Source organism: Protopterus annectens, chromosome 9.part0 (genome assembly GCF_019279795.1).
Source record: "Protopterus annectens isolate FY-2018-M chromosome 9.part0, PAN1.0, whole genome shotgun sequence".
Lineage (NCBI taxonomy): Eukaryota > Metazoa > Chordata > Ceratodontiformes > Protopteridae > Protopterus > Protopterus annectens.
This window is the reverse complement of record NC_056743.1, coordinates 753,770,550-753,789,623: the sequence shown is the minus strand read 5'-3', so window position 1 is coordinate 753,789,623 and position 19,074 is coordinate 753,770,550. Positions and strand designations below refer to the sequence as shown.

The window sequence follows — 19,074 nt, the reverse complement described above, 5'->3', positions numbered from 1 at the left end:
ATCCCTCAGGGATTCACCATCCAGACCTGGACAGTCTAAAGCTCACTGCTTGGCTGCTCCAGTTCCCATAATAGTCAGGACTCCCAGATTATCCTCTCCAGTCAAAAGAATTTTGGTGACTGCTCATAAGTCTTCCACCAGAAAAGTGTACTCCAGCAAATGGAAACGTTTTTCTCTCTGGGTATCTCAGAGTGCATTAGATCCTTTCACAGTTCCAGTTTTGGCAGTGTTGGAAATTTTAACTGGAATTTTTCAACAAGGTACCAGTTTTTCTACAGTCAAAGTTCAACTTGCTGCAATCTCTAATTATGTGGGGGATAATATGGCTTCCTTAACATCTTCAAAGCTTTGTAAGGCCTTCCTCAAAAGGTACCTTTCTAATTCGACCCACGGTAAAGGGACCGTATGCCACCATGGCATCTTACCGTAGTACTTCAGGCCTTAATCTCACCTCGCTTTCAACCTGCAGCTTCCAGTTCTGTCCTGGAAGACTGCTTTTCTGATTGCCATTACTTCCGCCAGGAGAGTTTCGGAACTTCAAGCTCTGTCGATCAAAGCCCCTTATATGGTTTTTCATAAGGACAAGGTGTCTCTGCGTACTAATCCATCTTTTCTACCTAAAGTAGCTTCAGAAGCCAATATTACACAGGTAATCAACCTCCCGGTCTTCTTTCCAAATTTTCAAAACAAAGGAGAATACAAATTGCATTTACTAGACATGCACAGGCAGTTACCTTTCTACTTGCACAGGACAAAAACCTTTTGTAAATCTGACCAAGTGTTCATTTCTCACTCCAAATTTTTTTAGAGAAACCAATCTCTAAAGTTACCATCGCCCATTGGATTTCTCAATGTATCATTTGGGCATATTCAGCCAGGGGGATTTCCCCACCACATCAGGTGAAAACACATTCCACCAGGTCTTTGGCCACATCAGCAGCTTTTTGGTCCAGAATTTCATTAGATGACATTTGTTCTGCGGCCACTTGGTCCTCATCCCATACCTTCATATTACATTATAAATTGGATATTGTTTCCAGGAGCAGGGCATCCTTTGGCTCTGGCATGTCCTGGAATATCCTTCCATGAGGGCCTCCCAGATGTCTAGTAGCTGGGGACTCTGTCCCACAGGTTGAAGACCAAATAAAGACTACTACTTCAGATAAAGAAGTTGTATACTCACCATAACGTTCCATCTGAATAGTTCATTTGTCTTCAACCATCCCTCCCTCCTTCCCTGACCTTGTATGAAGTATTGGTGTCTCCTAAGAGTAATGGAGGTTGTCACCGTAAGGGTGCCTCTTATCCTTATCCTTGTTGATTTTTCGTACGGACAAGTCTGTCTTGGGTTGGGTGATGGTTCTGGATTGGGCAGCAAACTTGATCTGAAGGGAGGATGGAGACAGGACGTTATGGGTAGGGGAAGAGCTTTGAGCTTGGATCAGATGCTGTATATGCAGCCAAGTCTGATCCGATATGGATCCAGGAACACTCAGGTTGAAGATAAATGAAGAACTACTACTCAGATGGGACATTATGGTGAGTACATAACTTCTTTTTTTTCAGTGTGTCATTCCATAGCATGTTTTGAGTAATAAGAGCCTTTTCTTCCTAGAGATGGCGGCCATTTTGTATGAAGTTTGATGGAGTGGTGGATGATTTCAACTATGGTACACTATTACGTTTGGACTGCACCAAAGATTATACAGAGGAAAACACAATATTTGGTAATGACTTCACATTTCTTAAGAAATAAGTAAATAATCCCTCCTAAATCTCTAAATTTAAGACAAACTGCTTAGTAGTTTGAATGTTTAACTGGTAGTAGTGGAAAAGACTATGCCATTTCATTGAAGTCTAAGGTAGTAGATGATCCCCACAGTGTCTGCTTAGGCCTACACTTCCTGCTGCTTTGTCCGTAGCATTACCTGAGGATAGATGCTGTGGTAGTACATTCAGAATCTTGGGCGGGCCTCTCCTGATCCATTCTGACATCCAGTCTGTGATGTGGTATATTAATAGAGCATTGTACCCTCACGTCTCTTGTGCACAGAGACAGTTTGGGTATGATGCTGTGTCACAGATTTATACATTACAGTTCATATCTTGGGGCAATTGAACATGCAGCCATACTCTGTCCATTCTAGATGTTCTTCATTCCACATTGCTGCAGTCCTAACTATTGGGTAGTCCGCTGTCCAGTCAATATCAGGCAGGGTACTAATGCGCATGACCCATATCCTCAGTCTTTTGCCGCATGGTCCGATGCAGAAGCAGTTTTTCTGAAATTTTCTGAAGTCGGAGTTTCAGACCGAATCAAAGTTGGCAACATTTTGGTTTTCTTGCCTCAGTATTTAACCGGATGTCAGAAAAGTGAATAACTGTATTTCTTGTGGGAAACAGATACCTCATAGGGATTACCATACCTTGTGTATACCTTGTTTAGGGCCTGCGTTGTTGGATGCCGCTCTTGTGCTAGATTTAACAAACGCACTATTAAGAGAAGGTTAGACTGTGCCAGGTTAGTGTTTGGGAAGCGTTGCAATTATAAAATGCCGTGGATGCTCCGACAAAACAGCAAAGCCTAGGGTTGATGAACCGGCAGTCCCGGACGTCGGTTCTTTAGAAGGCTCATTGGAGCCAGAGGTTTTGCCAGGAATTTCTTTGGAGTCTCAGGCAGAGACTTTACTGTTACAGGATGTGCCTTCTCAGGAGGTAGGCCAGGCTGAAGGGGCTTCTCAGGTAACTATTCTTCCCTCTCTTCCCAAGGTAGTTAGAGCCTCTCCTTCTGTTTCCAAAACTTCTTTGAGAGGTAGGCCAAGTTTAGCTTCAGTGGGGGCTTCTCCTAGCACTTCAGGTTCTGTGCCTAAGAAACATATGCTTAAAATGGCAGAAGATTTGATTACTATGATTAGAGGTTCTATGCCCCCTCCTGATAAGAGGCCTAGGGTGGAACCTGAGCTTGAGAGTTTTGAACAGTGTTCAGAGGCTTCTGAGTCTTCTGGAAGATTTGCAAGAGTATCCTCCTTATTCTGATTCTGATGTGGATGATTCCACTCCTACAGCTTCTCCTCCTGAGGATTTCTCATTTTCAGAGACTCTGCATTCCATGAGGGAGCACTTTAAATGGGAAGGCCAGGATTACTCTGATTCCAGGAAAAGGCTTAGGGAATTCTTGTTTTACCCCAGCATAGGCCCTTAGCTATACCTCCTGTGTTGAATGTGGTGGAAGATGTTTTTGCAGAGGCTTCCCTGAATCCTGATTCTTTGCCTCCTGCTCCTGTTAAACCTGATAGGTACTATAGGGTGCCTGAAGCTCATAAGTATCTTTTAAGAGTCCTAGGGCAGACCCGGAAACTGTTTCTCAGGGACCTAAAGGTGTTAAGGCCTCTGTTGTTAAAAACCCTGTTCCCACTGATAAAGAGGCAAGGGCTTTGGATAGATGGGGAAAGAAAGTGTATACTTCTTCCACTTTAGCCGTGAGGGCATTGAATTGTCAGTTTCACATGCTAAAATATCAAAATTATCTCCTTTCACAATTGAAATCTAAGGTGGATGCTAAGGTATTGAGTGTAAAGAGTTGCTGGATTTAGTTCATGTGTCTGAACAAGTGGGTAAGCATTCTTTGCAATGTGGTTTTGATGCTGTACAGGCCTCCTCGAGGGTGGCTGCCACTAGTTCTGTTCTTCGCAGGCATGCCTGGTTGAGGGATCAGAATTTAGCTGAGCATGTTAAGACAAGGATTTTGGATGCTCCTTTACAGTCTGATGTGTTGTTTGGTTCACCTGTGGAAGCAGTTTTAAAGAAAATGGAGGACAAAGCTAAGTCTATGCAAACTGTTAAAGATTTTTGCAGGTGCAGCCACGTTTAGTAGAAATTGGCCTACTAAGGGATGGACATATCCTGCTTATGATTCCCAGTCTAGGGGTAGGTCTAGACGTGGTAGGGGCAGAGCTCAAGGTTCTTTTAGGCCTAGAACAGGAGTTCACCTGCTCAGACTTCTGGTGAGGGCAGGGGTCAGTCCTTAAACAGACCCAATGACCTGCCTTTTCAGCTGCCAGTAGATTCTCGCCTGGCAGCTCCTTTGGGAGGAAGACTGTCTCTTTTCAAAGAAAATTGGGATTTAATTACTCAAGACAGATGGGTGTTGGATATCATTCACCACGGTTACAGGTTTTATTTCCATACATTGCCCCTTTCCAAGGCATTCCAGACGTTCCTCCCCCACAAAGGACAGAGGCTCACAAGCAAATTTCTCTGTTACTCCAAATAGGGGCCATTCAGCCAGTCCTCAGAAAGGGGCCTAGGATTTTATTCTCGCCTGTTCCTAGTACCAAAGAAGGGGAACACGTGGAGACCAATTTTGGATTTATCTATCCTCAACACTTATCTGGACATTCCAAAGTTCAAGATGTTGACGTTACAACAGCTTTTACCTCTGCTGGGCAAAGATCACTGGATGGTAACTTTAGATCTCAAGGAAGCTTACCTTCATGTGCCTATAAGACTAAGTTGCAGGAAGTATCTGCGAGCTGGAAATTCTCATTATCAGTTCTCTGCATTGCCCTTTGGCTTATCTACTGCCCAGAGTATTCACAAAGGTTCTGGCTCCAGTGATAGCTTACTTCAGGCTACAAGGAATTCAAATCTATCCTTACTTGGACGATTGCCTGATTCTGGCTCAAGAAAAGGAAGACCTTCTACAGCATCTGGAATATGTTATAGCAGTGCTAAGATGCCTAGGGTATTCTGTGAACGAAATAAAGTCCAGTCTAGTACCCTCTCAAGACATGTGCTTTCTGGGTGTGAGACTGAATACAGCAGCCCAGATGGCCTTTTAACCCCGGACAAACAAAAGAGTCTATCCCTTTACTTCCATCAACTATCTCATCAGTCCGTGCTGACTGCAAGGACAGTCCTTCAAGCATTAGGGTTCATGGCATCTTGTATTCTGGTGCTTCCCAATGCCAAACTGCATATGAGGAAGCTGCAATGGTATCTCAAAATGTATGGACACAGCACTGCCAGGATTTGGACACTGTCATTCAAATAATACCTTGCCTTCAAAAAGAATTTTTGTGGTGGGCTCAGGAATGTCACCTAAACAAGGGACTCTCTGTGACCCGGCCAGAGGCGAGTCAGATTTTAACGACAGATGCCTCGGACATTGCTTGGGGAGCTCATCTAAATGGAAAGTGGATACAAGACAAGTGGCCTGCCAGACTACGGCATCTACATATCAACATGAAGGAGATGTTAGCAGTCCAGTTTGCATTAATGGCTTTCAAGGAGTTACTTCTTCCAGGGCAGGTGTTGATTCTAACAGACAACACAACTGTCATGTGGTACATCAACAAACAAGGGGAACACATTCTTATCCTCTATGCAGGCAAGCAATGATTTTATGGGAGACTGCTCAGCTTGCAACTAACTCTTCAGGCAAGGTTTCTGCCGAGCACAGAACTCCTTAGCAGATGTGTTAAGCAGACAAATCATGGATCCCAGTGGAAACTGGATCCTCATGTATTTCAGAAATTGACAGTGTCATGGGGAACTCCAGACATAGATCTGTTCGCTTCTCCACTAAACCACCAGCTGCCAAAGTTTTGCACAAAGGGGTTTCATCACACAGCTTGGAAAGTGGATGCTCTTTCTTTCAGTTGGAAAAATCTTCATGTGTATGCCTTTCCACCTCTGCCTCTTCTTCCAAAGGTGCTCTTAAAGGTCAGACAAGACAAGCCAAGGATGATTTTAATAGCTCCAGATTGGCCTCGCAACACTGGTACCCACTACTAAGGAGTCTGGTAAGGAAGCCTCCATGGCCTTTACCTTTGATTCCACATCTGTTATCTCAGAAGGACGGTCATCTGCTCAATGTCAAGCTCCACTCTCTTCATCGAACAGCCTGGCATATTCTGTGTTGAAACACAGCAGGTCTCAACTTCCTCAACAAGTTTTAAATGTGATTATGGAAGCTAGAAGACCTAGTACAAGGAAAGTGTAGAAAAATGTATGAGATTTTTATTTTGGAGTACAGCAAAGAATTTGGAGATTTCTGAGCCTAATTTGAGTGTGGCTCTTCAATATCTTACTGAGTTATTGGACAAAGGTTTGTCCTTCTCTTCCATTAAGATTCATGCTGCAGCAATTTCAGCTCACTATGATTGTGACCCACCATTGTTTTCGCATCCTTTGTTCAAGCAGTTTCTTAGAGGGGCAAAGAATATAAGACCCCACGTAGAGCTCCTACTCCTGCTTGGGATCTCAATTTTGTGTTGGAAAAACTTACTCTACAACCTTTTGAGCCTGCAGCTACTGCTGAATTGAAATACTTGTCATGGAAGACTGCTTTTCTGTTGGCTATTACTTCTGCAAGAAGGGTGTCTGAGTTGCAGGCCCTTATGGCAGTAGAGCCCTTTTGATTTTCCATAAGGATAGGGTATCATTACGTACTAATCCTTCTTTTATGCCTAAGGTGGTTTCTAGTGTGGCTTTAAACCAAACTATTCATTTGCCTACTTTTTATGCAGACCCCAAAATAAAGGGGAAAAGATTTTGCACACTTTAGATGTACACAGGCAATTGCGTTATTATTTAAGCAGGACTAAGGATTTTAGGCAGTCTCAGCAGTTGTTTGTTTCTTTTGCTTTGAGTTCAGGGCAAGCCTGTGTCAAAACAAACTATTTCTAGGTGGATTGGGTTTTGCATTGCATTTTGTTATTCCCATCATGGCAAGGAGATTCCAGCTGGGATTAGGCCTCATTCCACTAGGGCTACTGCCACTTCAACAGCATTTCTAAGGGGTGGCAACTAAGGATATTTTGGAGGCAGCTACTTGGAGTTCAGTGCATACTTTCTCTAAGCATTATCACCTTCCTCTCTACTCTAAGTCTAGGGCTGGTTTTGCCACAGCTATTTTGCAAGGCATGTTGTCAGCTCCTGCTTCTTTATGATTTGCCAGCCTCCCTTACCTCTGCTTTGGGATTCTACCCAATAGTTAGGACTGCAGCAATGTGGAATGAAGAACATAGTACAGTTTTGTACCTACCATAAATGTAGATGTTCGAGGATCCACATTGCTGCAGTCCAATTTACCCTCCTTCCCCTCTGTGTTTACGGGTGGTTGTGTAGGGAGGTTATATGCTGATATTTTTGTATATATTGTACATATTTTTGGTGCAGGTATATTGGGCCTTGTCTTTTTAGGGTCTTCTGACATCTGGGGCAAGAAAAGACTGAGGATATGGCGTCGGTCATGCGCATTAGTACCCTGCGCCAGTTGACCAACGTCAGCCTTATACTTTGGTATTCGGGCCGACTGGACAGCGGACTACCCAATAGTTAGGACTGCAGCAATGTGGATCCTCGAACATCTACATTTATGGTAGGTACAAAACTGTACTTTCTAACCCACTCCATAAACTGAGGATAAGGGAAACTCCTGCAGTCCAAGAAGTGAGGTACCTCAAAGACTAGCAGGTGTTGTTTGAAATTCCGATACTGCTAATCATGAACAGTCGTTTTCTTTTACTCTGAGGTATTGCAGTCTCAGCTTTAGTGTATATAATTAACAAGAATATGAGAATGCATTTATAAAGAATGCCTTAAACTTGTCCAAAAAATCAGAGTGAAAGCCAGGCATGAAACCTCATGGTTATGCTTGCTACTGCTCTTCTCACTGCCCCGTCAGTTGTAATTGTGCAAATTTCTTACGGAGAAAGATTGGAAATAACATTGTGGCCACCTGAGATTCAGGCCTTTTCCCTAGAATCTGGAGTGTTCAGCTTCCTTAAAGATTCCAATGCATGTTTGGCTATGTCTCAGTTACCCTGAGGACATTAAATTATTACTCAAATGACCCCATTCTGTTTCCAAGGAGTAAGCATGCTTCCTCACTCAAACTGTTGGCTGAGACTCTCTGTTGGGAGGATGAACAGCAGGATATAATCAGACAGCTCTTTCTTGATGGCTGCTACTACAATAATGCAGTCCACCAGGGGCCCTTTCTCCAAGGATTCTTGTCCTTTAGAGGACAGAGAATTTTGAATAACGTCTTCAGAAAGAACAGCTTTAGTAGTATCTGGTTCCTGCCACCAAGGAGGTAGAATGGCCAGACCTGAAGGCTTCAAACATAAGGGGTCGAAGGGCCAAGATCCTGTCTGGTACATTGAATCCAATATCTCGTCAAATGTGAGATCTTCTAGGGAGGAATGTGTGGAGTCCTCATTTTCATTCATATTGGTGTCATAATGGATTTCTGGGGGGGGGGTGCAGAGTCTATGTGCCTCCTTTATCAGGTTTATTTTTTGGGAGGATCCAGTGGGGAGTCATATGAATCCCCTGTATAAGTCTTCTCAGAAGGCTGGATAAATCCTTCAGGCCTACTCTGCCCCTGGGAAAGATAGCAAGGGCTTGAGGGATAGATTGAAGGATGTCCAGGAGATGTCTGTGTCAACGAAGCATCTGCAGCCTTTTGTGGTGAGGAATCCATCTTCTTCTCAATGACCGTTGTAAGATAACCCCAAGTTTGTTGGTACCAGAGACCTCCAAACTGGTACTGTATCAGTCTCCACCAAGTAATCATCATCAACCCCCTTTTTTCCCATTTTCTGTATGGGCTCAGAGTATCATGTTAACTGTCATCATCACTTCAATACAGTGCCACACTCATGCCTGACTGTCACAGATCTCTTTCACAATCCATCCACCTCTTTGCTAGACATCCTTGTTTCCTCTTACCTTCTTCCTCTCTGTCCCAAATCTTCACCAGATTGCCTTCTGCTTTTCTGCACATGTCCAAACCACTGTAGTCTGTTCTGTTTGATATTTTCTGCAATTGGAGCTACTTTAGCTTCTACTGTTATGTCCTCATTTCTTTGTCTGTCTCAGTGTGCAGCCTACTACTATTCTCAGGCACTTCATTTCCATAACCTCTAACTTCCTCATTTACTCTGCCTTTACTGCCCAGGTTTCTGTGCCACACAATAGTACTGGTCATGCCACTGTCTTCTACACCTTACTTTTCAGCTCCTTTGACATTTTTCTGCCATTCACTGCTCTTGAGACTGTCAGTTGGCTGCAGCCTCTCTGATTCCAGCTTTGACATTTTCATTCAGACTTCCTTTCTCCTCAACCGTCCCACCCAGGTACATGAAGTTATTAACCTGTTCCACTATCTTCCCTTCTATCTCAATTCTCAGCTTCTTCTGGTTTCCCCAATTTGCTGCCCTTACCATTGTCTTATCCGTGCTTAATTTTACCTCATGTACCTTCAGTTTTGCATTCCATTCCCCTATCCTTTGCTGAAGTTCTTGCTCAGTCTGTCTGTAATGCCACATTGTCTGTATACAGCAACTTTGTTGATCTGTTTGTAATGTAGTCCCATCACCAGTATGAGCAGCAGTGGACTCAGAGCTGAACCCTTGTGCACACCCATTCCCACCGTGAGCCCCTCTGTCAGACTGAACACTGTCTGTACTTGAGTCATTGGGTCCTTGTACATAGCCTGCACTAATTCTACTAATGTTTCTGGGCCTTCAAACCACTGCAGTACTGCCCAGATCAGCTTTCTTGGGACCTTGTCAAATGCTTTCTACAAGTGTAGGAATGCCAAGTTGGACTCTCTCCTCATCTCTAGCTTCTTCTCAACTATCTGTCTCACTGCAAACATCAGGTCAGTTGTGCTACATCCTGATCTGAATCCAAACTGCCCATCTTACTTTGTACTCCTGTGTGTATCTGTTTATCAATCACTCTCTCCAGAACTTTCATGTGTGACAGGAGTTTGATGGCTCTGTGCTGCCCACAGTTGTGGATGCCCCCTTTATTCTTGTACATTGGCACAAGTATGCTTATTCTCCAATCTGTGATAATGATGTGCCTTTCTCTCCACACTGCTATGAGCACCCTCAGTAGCCATTTCTCCTGTCTCACCCAGCATCTTTATCATATCCACTGTGACTTTTTCTGAGCCTGCTGCTTTTCCTGGCTTCATTTTCCTTAGTGCTATTCTTACGTTCTCTAGGGTGGGTTCCTCTTTTTCTCTCATCATAAGCTATGTTGGGGCAGTACATCTTCTGTGGGGTTTCCTTCATTCATAAGCTGCTGGAAGTACTTCTTTCATCTGCCTTTGATATTCTGTGGACTGGTGAGCATGCTGTTGCTGGCATTCCTTATGAAGGGTGTCTGACTGTCTTCTTTATTTTTCTGTCTTTGCCTTGCAACCTGATATAGTTTCTTTGCCACCTACTAAGTCACTTTCCAGAAGTTGGTAGAGTGCCTCTGATGCCTTGTTCTTTGCTACTGCAACTCCTTTCTTAGCTTCTTTGTTAGCCAACAAGTATGCCTTCCTAACCTGGTCGGTCTTTTCTATCTCCCACTTTTTTCTGCACTCCTCCTTTCTTTTAATGACTTCCTGGACTTCAGTAGTCCGCCACCAGCTTTCCTTATGTATCTTATTTCCATACCTGACTCAGCTACATATCTGTTCTGTCATCCTCACACATGCTGTTTTAAGGCATTGCCATTCTTCAGCTCCACCTATTTCCTCCTCTTCTGAGGGGTGTTAGAGTCCTGAGTAGTTCCTTGAACTGTTGTACTTTCTCCCCTGTCAACTTACAGGTCTTCAGCCTGGTCTATGTTGACCTTGGAGCCTTCTCTGACCACTGCTTGCACCTGATTGTGGCAACCAGTGGTTTATGCTGTGGCCTGACTGTTTCACTGGGGATGACTTTGTAATCATTGATTCTACCCCTGTGCCTTTTCTGTACAAATCTGCCCGAGTTGCATGTTAGCCACTCTTATATGTGATCTTGTAACACTCTCTTTCTGAAACATGTATTGGCTACTAACAAACCATTTTCTAGACAGAAGTCTAGTATGGACCCTCTTTTACTCCTGTTGCCCCATCCATGTGGACACAAGCAGTCATCCTATCCTCTTCTGTCTTCACTGTTATGTGCAGTCGAGTCACCCATTATTGACACAAATTCACGTTTTCCTGCTTCATCTAGTAAGTCCTCTAACTGCTGTCTGAATGCACTCTTCCTTACTGTCACAACCCTGGTGTAGGGCTTAGGCTGAGATTATAAATACTGCTTTGTCATTACACTGGAGTCCGAGTGCCATGAGTCTCACTACTGCCTTCTGAAGCCTCTCTCACCACAATTCCCATACCATTTTTAGCCTGTCCTCCTCCTGAGTAGTAGACTTTGGCTCCCAAGCCAGGTAACTTTGCTGCACTGCTCTTCCATCTTGTCTGTTGGATACGTAGGATGTCCAGCCTCCCCTGTATCATCATGTCATCCACTTCCAAGCTGCATCCTGTCACTGAACCTGCATTAAGTGTAGCAACTCTCTGTTCATGTTTGGCAGGTTGATTGGTTTTACGTCCAGCTTTCGCTCAATAGAACTAAACCAGGTAACCCAGGCTGGGCATCTAGACACCACCAGCCAGTAGCTTATTGACTAAGGGCTGGGCTTTACAGCAGGCACACACTGGCTAATAGGGGCACATACACCCCTCCCACCATTAGCATGGGTCCCTTGTGTAGGTCAGAGTAGGCAGGGTCCTTAACGCACTTATCACTGGCAACTACCCATGCCCAATTTCGCGACTTCAGTCAACATGACCGAATTACCTAGAGCCATAAGAGCCATATTTTACACCATCAAGTGACTAGCCCTACCACTGCTGTTGCCCACAGTTCCATTCATTGTTGAGTTTGAGATGGAAACACTCGGCATATTTTTGAGAGGTGGGAGGAACCCCAGAGGGACACAGGGAGAACATGTAAATTCCAAGCAAGTATTGGCCAGAGGTCAATGCATGGGAGGCAAAGACCTTAACACGAACTTGTCTACCAAGGTAGATGTCAAAAGCACTGAGGGAAGGAGTAGCAGCAGCAATAACCAGGGTGGCTCCGTCATCAGCATCAAAGCTGAGATCATGAATGCAAGGACTGTTGACATGAAAAACAATAGTCTGAACCTAAGACTGTGCAAAAGATCCAGCATTGCGGGCACAGTGTCAAGACACCATCAACTCTGATAGTCTTTGTGTTGAGCGTGTCAGATTCACTGAGGCCTCCAAGCCAACTAGGGCGGATCTTATAGGTTCTGGGCTAGGAAATGGCTCTGAAGTCACTGCTGCTGACAATAGGAGCAGGGAAGGAGATTGTAGAGGGGAAGGTAGGCTGAACATATCCTGTCTGGAGGGGTTGGGGGTGGGAATGGCACCCATTTCAATCTGTGCATTTAGTAAGGCCCTCATGTCTGTGTGCATCTCAGATGTGCTTTGGAAGTACCTAATAAACCTATGGAAAAAGGTTGGAGGAGGATGGGAAGAGAGGAACCTAGAGAGCTCTCTCTCTGCGGATTTGCTGCTCAAGAACTTCTTAGCAGAACTGTCTGAAATGACAGTTGTCTCCATGTGGGAAGACACCTGTCAGTGAAGAGATAGTGTGTACTGAGGATGGTACAGAAGAAGGCGTCTGTCAGGGGGTAAGGGGGGGCCTGGACAAAGAGTTTTTTAGCAGCAAAAACTCAGCCAGATTCTGCTTGCTCTTTGTTTCTCTGCCTCTGTTTTTTTCCTCTCCCTGTTCAGGTGGAAGAGAGGTGAAGAAAATGGTTCTGAAAAATTGCTAGGGCACTAGCTAATTTGAAAAAAAAAATAGAAGCACTTACCTACAACAAGGTAAATTGCAATCCATTACTTCTGAGTGGTAGGTGAGATCTAAGACAGGGCGTGGGAGCAGAGACTGGCCAAATTGGAGCTGCAAGGTGTTGTAAATTCCATCATTTGAATCAGGTGGGATTTGGAATCCAACATCCACTTTATCATTAGTGCAAGGGAGGGTAACATCTCATGCTGTTTGTACAGGAAGAGATTGAAGGAGACCAGGTCAAGATCTTGGGTGTCTTCTCTCATGGCAGGACCCCCAAGATGGACCTTACTTTGAAGCATAGGCCAAAGGCTCCAAAGCTCAAACATGTCTGCCAGCTTGTCTCAGCCTATGCTGAGTGGACCTTTTCACCTCCCTCATTCAGGCTCCTTCCAAAGATCTCTCCAAGTTTGCTTTGGATTGCATGAATTTCTTAAAATCCTAGTGGCCAGCCTCTAAAACAGAAAGGAATTGGCTAATGTTAACCAAATATTTAACATCAGTCTGACAATGAGGGCAACCTGTCACCTATGGACCTCTCATTTGGACTTGTGACAGCATTCTGTAGAAAGCATATCAACACGAAGTATATGACAGCAATTCTAGCCTTCAAACCTTAAAAGCATGGTCTGGCAGCAGGGAACATTGCAAATCCCAACAGACTACACTTGGACACATTCTTACATATATAGGCATAGGAGCTGGCTCAGAAATTAGGCCTGACACTCAGGGCACTGTACATCCCAGGAGAATGCATCAGCAAAATATAAGCAAATCTCAGTGAGGGATGTATTCTTGGGCTTACTCCACATGTGGAATGTTCCAGAAAAAGGCCTTTTTGCTTCTCTGAAATGCAGACATTTCAGTATGTGCTGTACCAGGATACTGACAGGTCAGGCCTGAACAGGTCTTTTTCTATACACTTTTCCTCCCATGCCCTTGGTTCCCAGGGAATTACAAAAGATAAAAGGACAGGTCACAAAATGCAGTTTGACCCAACAACTTTGGTCATCTCTCCAGCGTGTGGTAAGGGAAGAACCAATCCTGTTACCTCAGAATAGGGGTTCTGTCATTTAGTTCCAACTTAAGGACACTGAGGCTGACAGTGTAAATGATTAAGGATGCATCCCTTTTAGCCAAGTGTTTTCTAAGGACTTGCTGGAGGTTTGTATCTCTGATTTTCACTTGCTTGTCAGATCTACACAAAACAGGCCTTTCCTATACCTCTGTAAAGGTGTGTGCCTCACGCATATGTGCATGTCTGTCTCTGACCCTCTCTGTTTTTCTCATGTAATGAAGCAGTTCTTTATAGGTGCCCTGTATTTGAGGGGGACCCATAAATGAGATTTTTCTCCATAAGTCCTATATTTTGTATTGAAAATGCTCAAGCTTCCTGTTTGAATCATCTATTTCCATCCCTATCAAATGTTTGTTGTGGGAACATACATTGGCCAAAAATATTTCAGAACTCCAGGCTCTCATGTGCAGGGAGCCCTTTTTACTGTTCTGTTACACACAATGCACTACAAACCTTTATGCCAAAGACGGTGACAGAGCTGTCTTTGAACTAGGCTGTACAATGAAGAGGAAAAGATTTTTAAATCCTCTAGATGGTCACAGATGACTGAGATTTTACCCAAATAAAGCAAAATGCTACAGAAAATGTGGCCATTTTATAGCACAGAGGGAAAGCCAGTTAACAGCAAACCACTAAATCATAGTAGAATAGTAGGATTTTAAGCATAGCCAAGTTCCCCAAAATAAAATTTGGTAGATAGTTTCTCAAATGTTTTGAGGAGGGTGTATATTTTTATAGTATCATAGTACAATACTAGGATAACAACCCAGGGGGCAATTTTAAGCCTTGTCAAGTTCCTCAAAATAACATTCGTTGGATAATTGTTCCCAAATGTTTTGTAGAGAGTGAATATTAGTGTTGAAGCAGAATACCAGGCTAGTAACCCAAGGGACTATTTTAAGCCTAGCCACATTACCTGGATGGATAGTTCACAATATTAGCTTCTTTTATACTCGGAATGGTAAATCTGTCCCAGGTCAAGTGAGAGCCATTCTATCAGGGCCACTAAACTACCACAGCCTTCCTAAGAAGGGTTGCTACCAAGTCTGTCGTAGAAGCAGCTGTTTGGTCTTCAGGATATAGCTTTACCAAGCATTACAAACCAGGCAGTTTGTCCAGGGTTATGACTGTCTACAGGGCTTTTTCACTCCAGTTCCTTTCACAGGCCAGCCATCCTGTGAGATGTAAATACTGTGAGTCCTCCCAGGGGTCAGTACTACAAAGTAAATTACAAATAACATTACATTTGTGTTAGGAACGTTGCACAATTGTAGGTATCATTTTCACTGTTGCAGTGTCAGTGCCTTCCCTTTCTCTATCATTGGCATGTCTGTAGGTTGGGGTGAATGCCCACACTAGACTTTTTCACCTGACCAAGTATCCTCTAGCTCAGTCAGGATTCAGTATTAGCCTGGAGAGGCATTTTAATGAATTCTGTGGTGAGAGTTCACCACTAGTGGATGGGCCACTCTATGGTGGAACATGCTGTGGCATCAGAATAAAAACTGGAGCTGCTGAAGGCAGGAACAATCTAAAGTCCATGTGGGAAAGATTCTGTCAGGTCTGGAGTGGGAAGAGTGAACAGATCTGGAAGCTGGAGCAGCAACTGGGCTGCTGCAGGCAGGAATCCCTAGAGTCAGTCTTGCAACAATGAATAAACTTGAACATTTACAATGATGTCTAGTTCCTAACATGACTGCACATTGTGCACTTTGTATAGTAACTGGTTGCCTGACAAAATACATGGGGTTATATCACAGGTGTGTAGATGTAATATATGACAAGACTCCAGCAGGATCCATGTGGTTGATCTGAAGCTAAAGGAAAATGTGACAGGTTGGTTGGGGGACAAAGGCATGGAAAGTTGATATGGACAGAAGAGGGCAACATGGATTTATTGTTATGGTAAGTACATATTTTTTTTTATTTGATGTTGTCACTTCTGTGCATTTTTAACTGATGGGACAGAATCCCCAGCTACTAAAAACCTTGGGAGGTGTCTTAGAAGGATATTCCGGAGGATGGTTGAACCAAAGGAAGCCTAAGACCTAAATTGTAAATGCAACTTGTAGTCTGACGTAAATGTATGCACGTTGGATCAATTAGCTGCTGCTCAAATACAGCCAGTTAGTACCCTTGAAAAGTTGGTTGTAGATGTAGCAACCACACAGATGGAGTGGGCCTTCGGATTACCAGGCAATGACAGGCCTTTCCTTGTATACATCTGGAGAGTATTACTTTTGACACTCCTTTTTCCAGTTTAATTGAAAAAGAACACACAAGAGTTGGTTGATAATATAGTAACAGAGAGAAAGCAATTGGAATTGAGACCTTTAGAAAACGGTAGGAGCAAACTACATAGGAAAAATGGGAATTGTGGGAACAATACATACAGAGGAGGAATGAGGTTTAAAAGAAGGCAGGATTTAAATGAGCCTTATGATGTTTCAAAATTATTTGGTAGATTATAAATGATGTATAATGTTTGCAACTGAGTGTGTGTCAGTATGGTGTGTGAAATGCCTGTAACCAGGATTGTGTCAGTGTGGTTTGTTTTCATTTATATAAATACATGATTGCCTGTGTGGTGAGTGGTGGTTTAATAAAGATGTCTCTTGTTTAAAAAAAAAGTTGGTCTGTATTTTAATAGCTTTAGTATGATGCAAGTAGAATGAGTTGTCGATGAGTGTCCAACAGATGTAAAATGTATTCCCCTTTATTGTGGAAAGAAAACAGGAAGATTAATGGCTTGATTCAAAGTATGCTCTGAAGCCACCTGGGGAAGAAAGGTAGGGTTACTCCTAAGTGATACCCTGTCTTTGTGAAAGATAAAATAAGGTGGTTTGTAGGAAAGGGCTTGGAGCTCCGATATTCTTTGAGTGGAGGTAATAGCCACCAGGAAGAGTTTCTTCCAGGAAAGAGGTTTCAAATCAACAGTAGCTGTAGGCTAAGAAGGGGTTCTTGTCAGTTCCTGGAGAAGAATGGTAATGTTTTAAGGTAGAACAGGGTTTCTTTAAGGGGAGATGGGGGAAAAGTGTACCCCTTAAGAAGGCTTTCTTCAAGGATGCAATGAGAGTCTGTTTCTCCCTATGTGGAAATTTGAAATTGCAGTCATTTGAATTTTAATAGTAAACTATCTTGCCCCATCAGGAAAAAGGCCATATAATCTAAAACAGCAGGGAGAGGAGGAGAAAAAGGATCAGTATCTTAGACACCCATGTAGAGAATCTATTCCATTTGCTTCTGTACACATTCCTAGTACAGGGTTTCTTAGAATATGTTAGAATATGCACAACCTGAGATGAAAGCCTGAACTGCTTGGCCATTACTGGGACTAGAGAAACCATGTGGTTAGCTTGAGGACTGCTATATCCAGATAAGGCATGCCAGATGGGTAAGAGAGAAGGTTGGGAATGGGATCCAGCACCCAGGAAGGGCACATCAGATGATGCCATAGATACGGAAACCAAACCTGTCACGGTTGAAAGGGGACATTGAGATTACTTTCACCTTTCTCCTCATTGCTTTCTGCAGAAACACTGGTATGAGGGGATTGGGAGGATATGCTTACAGAAGATCTGGAGGCCAGTTGAGTACAAGAGCAATCCTTCAGGGGGCCCCCTTCTTGGGAGATCAAGGCAACATACCTGCTGCACATGCTGTTGGGGGAAGTGGTGAAAAGGTTGCATCAAGACTGGCCCCATTGGCTGAATGTTCAATTTGCCGCAACTTGATTGAAGGACCACTTGTGAGGCGGAATCGACCTACTCAAGTTTGTCAATGAGCACTTTGGATTTTCCCAGGATATGCAATGCACCAGAAAGCGGTGAGAAGACATCACCCACTGCCAAACCAGCATTTCCTCCATATGCAGTGGGTAACAGCATATTCACTCTTGCTTGTTGATGTACCAAACCACTAACATCCTGTTTTGGTCGAGATCACAACCCTAGGGAGGGAGTCCTGATATGAAGACTGGTCACTGTAAAGAGACCACGTGCCTTGGACTGCTCTCCCTTCCCAACTGGGAAGTGTCCATAGTCCCTGTGACTTGGGGAGATCATAGAAAGGGCTATCTTATGAGACTGGAAGGAAGTCCGAACTCCAATGAACATGACATTTGCAGATGGTGGTGATGCAAATGGGAAGGTGCATCTTTTGAAACTGTATTGACCTCTGGACTGCCAGAGACCGTTGCAAAACCATCATGTAAAATCTGCTGTAAGGGAAAAGGGTGATAGAGGCTGCCGTTGACCCAAGGAGTCTTAATATGCACGTGGCTTGGGGTTTCTGATGGGGAGAACTGTTGGTACTTGTCGTCAGTAGGTGAGAATTGTCTATTCTGGAAATCTGCTGGTCTGCAAGGTGGCATCCAGATGGGCTGCAGTGAACTCTGTTACTTGGACAGGGTGTAATTTCGATTTTGACATGTTGATTGTAATTACCAGATGGGAGCAAAGCTGGAGGAAGGAGTTCCTGGTTTGAAGTAAACGATTCCTGGAGGGAGCAGTCATGAGTCAGTCATCCAGATGTGGGAACACACCAAACTCTTGCAGTCTGAGGTGAGCTGCAACCACTGCCATGCACTTTGTGAGCACCTAGGGAGCTGTGGTGAAACTACAGGCAGGGCTCTGAACTGCAAATGACTGGCTCCCAGCCAAAAGCAGAGGAAGCTTCTGGAGTGCCTGTCTGTCTTTAAGTAGTAGTATGCAGAAGGTCTATCGAGCACTTCCAGTCATCTTTCCATAATAGTAGGATGGACTGATCCATGACCATACAAAACTTTGTTTCACATACTAGTTTTAGTAACTGAGGTCCAAGATGGGCCTGAAGTCCCTGTCCTTCTTTGATACCAAAAATAATCTTGAATGGACACTGGATCCTTGCTGGTTTGGTGGAACCTCACTTGTCTAGCAGCTTATTTATCTCTTGTGCTACAGCCTTCCTTTGTTTGGGTGTAATGCCATTAGTCTTTTTTTAGTTGAGGGTGAACAGGGAATAGAATTGTGTAGCCTCTAGTTATAATTCTGTGCACCGAAGGTGGCTTTTCTGGCTAATGGGTGCAGAGGCAAGTGTCACTCAACTGCCTCCAGAGGGCAGCAGTTAGGCAACCCTTTAGGACCATTGTTTGGTTTGTAGGTGAAGGGGCCCCTAAACCCTTGATTCTGTGGACCACCTCTGCTGTGGGGGTGACATCCATTGTTATTACCTCCCCCCTGCCTCTGGGGGGTGGGGAGTCTGTCTCTAGAAGTGGCAGGAGCAAAGCCTTGAGATTTACAGAACCACAGCTTCTTGCCCCCTTTCTGGTTCCTATTAGAAGGTCTTTTTAGGGGT

At 43.9% G+C, this 19,074-nt stretch overlaps 1 protein-coding gene across 3 annotated transcripts in view; it reads left to right on the top strand.

Annotated features, from left to right (window-relative positions):
- PBDC1 (polysaccharide biosynthesis domain containing 1) overlaps positions 1 to 19,074 on the top strand; it is a 725,752-nt gene that overhangs the window by 611,362 nt on the left and 95,316 nt on the right. For 2 of the 3 annotated variants that reach the window (XM_044083395.1, XM_044083393.1), the window contains exon 5: positions 1,616 to 1,727. The exons of the other annotated variant lie outside the window; for it this stretch is intronic. In XM_044083395.1, coding sequence (XP_043939330.1) covers positions 1,616 to 1,727 — 112 coding nt within the window. The remainder of the gene's footprint in view (positions 1 to 1,615; positions 1,728 to 19,074) is intronic. 3 annotated transcript variants of the gene reach the window in all.